Here is a 3,910-nt window from a genome sequence, read left to right as displayed (position 1 = left end):
TAATATGTATATTTACAAATGGAAAATGTTTGACACCTCAAATTTTTTTCCATAATCCAACTTATAATTATGTAGTCATAAGTATCAATTTTTATACAAATATGATAAGAAAAATAATTAAATTATACATTTCAACTAACTACATACTCAAACTTTGACTATTTCAAGATGTTATTTCACTATAATTCCAATTAATTGAATTATTATTTTTTTCCATCAAAATTGGTGAAAAGAAAAAAAAAATGGCATAAGATTGAAAGTTCTTTTAAAAATTGATAAAAATTTAATGAAAAAGTTAAAGTAATTCATATCAAATCAAAATTTTTATTCAAATTCAAAATCAAATTAGATAAAAAAAAAACTAAAAGAAAATGATGGAAGTTTGAAAATATTTTGAAACCTTCTTATTTTTAAAGACTGGAAATCTGTGTGTATTATATCATATTATAGTTTTAGTTTTGAAATTGAAATCAAAAGAAATATAACTTAAATTATTGGATTAATAATAGAAACATCATACTAATTATTGTTAAATATCACTTCACTTCATATTTAATAATAGAATTATATATTTGTATGAATTATAACTTTTAAATTTGTATATTTTCATACCAAAAAGGGTTATGTCATAACTCATTTAATCTCATTTAATCAGGTTTAATTTTTTTTTAATACAAATTATCAAAATTCCGCTAAACAGATTTATAAATGTATTTTTTAAATTTCCTTTAAACTAATAATTGAAAAAGTTATAAACATAAAAGTTAATTTATAAATTTCATATATACCATAGGACAAAATATTAAATTATTTCAAGAAAATTATAATGATTTTTTTTTTTAATTTATAAAGTCTCCTGCATAGCACGAGTTACCACTAGTAATAACAATATTCATACATATATTATTATTCCAATGTGTATTGATTCACAAAACTAAGGGTCTAATACCACATGTAAACAATTAATATACATGAACCATAATAATAATGCGGAATAGGATCTTGAATTCAATACATCTAAAAAATAAAACGAATATACATTTGTCAGCCATTAAATTAGAGAAGTTGAGAAAATACCCCTAATAGTTGAATCTTAAATTCTTGGTTCACATTCTTCTTTTTGTCTCTGTTAATTAGGATGACTATAAAATTTTGAGTGATGAAAAAAATACTATAATTATGAAATGAGAGTCATCCATCCTTATATAGATGAGAGAAGAGGGCCAGATAAGCTCTATCAAAATAATTCTTGTCTATCAAAATTTCCTTCTTATCTTAGAAGAATAATTATCTCATATTTAAAATTATAATTACTGAACTTTATTTAATTATAAAGTTCAAATAAAATAAAATATGTAAAAGATATTTAGACCTTTAGACATTAATGTCTTACAGTCATCCACAAAGGACTAATCTCCCACCTAGACCAACTTAGTAACCAAGCAAATACCAAACAACATTGGGGTCTTCGAAGAAAGGAATCAGACACTTGCAACACCAAAAGGTGCAGCACATATGCATGATCCAACAACTTACAACACTTTATTCTTAGTAACTTTGATCATCATAACATCATTATTATTAATATTAATTGATCAATTTTCGAGTGCACTTGGGTTTGGCGAGGCAAAAGCTAGCAACTCCTGATCACTTTCAAACACGGCCATGTCTTCTTTCAACAAAGTCATCCACACTTCTGTTCCGTCACCATCGCTTGTGTCCAACAATCCAATTCCAATTGGGGCACCAAATAAAACAACAGTCGTATATGTTGGCGTCCCCCACCCGAAATCAAGCTCGTATAGACCAAACCTACACCAACTGCTATGGCGATACACCTTCACAGCCTCTCCCTTGAGTCTCAACAGTTTTGTCTTTTCAGCGGTGAAATTGTTATCAGTGGACTGTTGAACCCCTTTCCTCAGCTGACAAACCAAGCCTGGCAAGTCTGTTTCCGCCCCACCATCTTCAATCATTGCCCACAACAATCCAGTTATATTTCCAAAAGAATATTTTGGTAAGGGTGGCTCAAGCCTTGTGCGTATGTTGACAGCCCCTGTCAACGCATATGCCTTAGTTTCAAGTCCAGGGGCATGTGATCGGGAGGCAGTCACTGCGCATTTCAAGAGGGCCGCAGTGACAGCCTCGATGCGGGTTGGTTGCTGCACCCCCGTGCTGGTCGCTTTGGCCTTGAGGGTAGCAACTTTCGACGCGTCGATCACAAACCTTTTTGTGACAATCTTCTCGGTCATCTGCACGAACGTCATTGACAACACCGGGCAGTCCTCTCTCGGTGGGAAGCGAGACGAGGCAGCAATGAAATCTGGGACAATAGTCTCAGACGACCCGAGGGCGATGTCTGACCAGGCCTTAACGAAGGCGGCATACACGACTCCATCGGCGATCTTGTGAGACATACGCACACAAAGCGCCATTCCGCCGCATGGAAAGAAGTTAAGTTGAACGAATAACAGAGGGTTCTTGTTAAAGTCTTCGGGGTCGGGTTCAAATAAACGGTACATTTCTTCAGCCTTGGGTTGTTCAAGAATGTCTGAGAGACGACAGTGGGTGACTCGAGCTTCCAAATAATCAACACCCTCGTCGTTACAATCGATAAAGAGATTGTCTCTCAGTCTTCCGGCAAGTGGGTAGAAGCGAGTGAGGGTTTCAGAGAGAGTTTCTTTTAAGCGTTGGGATCTTATGCTAACCAACTCTTCGTGATTCACATCACGAGTAGGGTCGGCATAGAAGAAAACAGCTGGGATGTAATGATAGGGAGAGTATTGATCCCTAGAACAGAGCTTGTAAATTCTAAATTGATTGGGAGTGGGAGAAGATGGCTTGATGATTTCTCTAGCTACTATCTCAACCTTCATCTCCATGCTTGTCTCTATATTTTGCTTTGCTATAAACACTACAAGAATGGAGATTATACATATGAACTGAGAAAGGTATTTTCTCATTACACGTGAGCCATGCCTCATGACTTTAACTGTGGATTTTTTTTTTATTTATTTATTTTTATTATCACACATTCTAACTACTAAACTTTAAACCTTTAAGATTCAATTTTATTAATTTAAGCTCTATATTTTTTTATAAGAACCGCCTATTTGGGTTGTGAGGTCTAGTATAAGTATTATCTCAATAATTTGAACAAAAGTAATGTTAGAAATTTACATTTTAGATTCACAAATTCACCCATAATGATGTAGTAAAAAAAAAGTAGGTCTTATATTATTAATTATGTAACTAATCAAAAGTTGACACCTATCGTACTATTTCATTATAGGCCAAATTGTGAGTGTTTTTTTGTGAGTCTCGAATATTTTTCTTTGAACAATTCATTTTTTAGACCACAATATATAAATTATTCTTGAGAAAAATCAGATTGATTCGATAACCATAATCACATTTTATTTATTGCATTTATCTCTAAAAAAATATATGTCTTAGATTTGAAATGATATTTGTCATTCATTTTTTTGTAAATAAATGTTATAAACTAATGTGGTTATGGAAATCAAATCGACAAGATTTTTTTATGTATAATTTACTGGTTGTGGTTTAAAAAATATGCAGTTCAAATTATCAAGATAGGACTCATGATGCCCAAAAGAAAATTTGATAGAAAGTGAAAGAAAAGAAATAAAAAAAGAAAATATATTTTCTTCCAAGCATTTTATTAAGATGAAAATTTAGTAAGAAAAAAGATACAAAAATTTAAAAATTTAGTTATAAAAAACTCAAACATTCAAATTTTCTTGTGTTTTTTAACAAAAAATTAAAAATTAATTACAATGTTAATATAGGTTGTACAAAAAAAAATTACACTCAACCGTATTCAAGCTATACAAAATAATAAAAATTTATTTTTTATTTTATTTTATTTTTTTCTCTTTCATTCATC

General features: G+C 31.2%; 1 protein-coding gene across 1 annotated transcript; it reads right to left on the bottom strand.

Annotated features, from left to right (window-relative positions):
- Nucleotides 1-1,275: 1,275 nt before the first annotated feature.
- Nucleotides 1,276-3,046, bottom strand: LOC114263991 (akuammiline synthase 1). Its single transcript, XM_028204578.2, has one exon. It carries the CDS (start codon nt 2,982-2,984, stop codon nt 1,596-1,598), a length of 1,389 nt encoding a protein of 462 aa, XP_028060379.2. The 5' UTR covers nt 2,985-3,046; the 3' UTR covers nt 1,276-1,595.
- Nucleotides 3,047-3,910: the final 864 nt, after the last annotated feature.

This window comes from Camellia sinensis, chromosome 9 (assembly GCF_055761805.1).
Source record: "Camellia sinensis isolate YWXY chromosome 9, ASM5576180v1, whole genome shotgun sequence".
Classification (NCBI taxonomy): Eukaryota; Viridiplantae; Streptophyta; class Magnoliopsida; order Ericales; family Theaceae; genus Camellia; species Camellia sinensis.
Note: the sequence above shows the minus strand (reverse complement) of the source record. Positions and strands in the feature narration are given on the sequence as shown.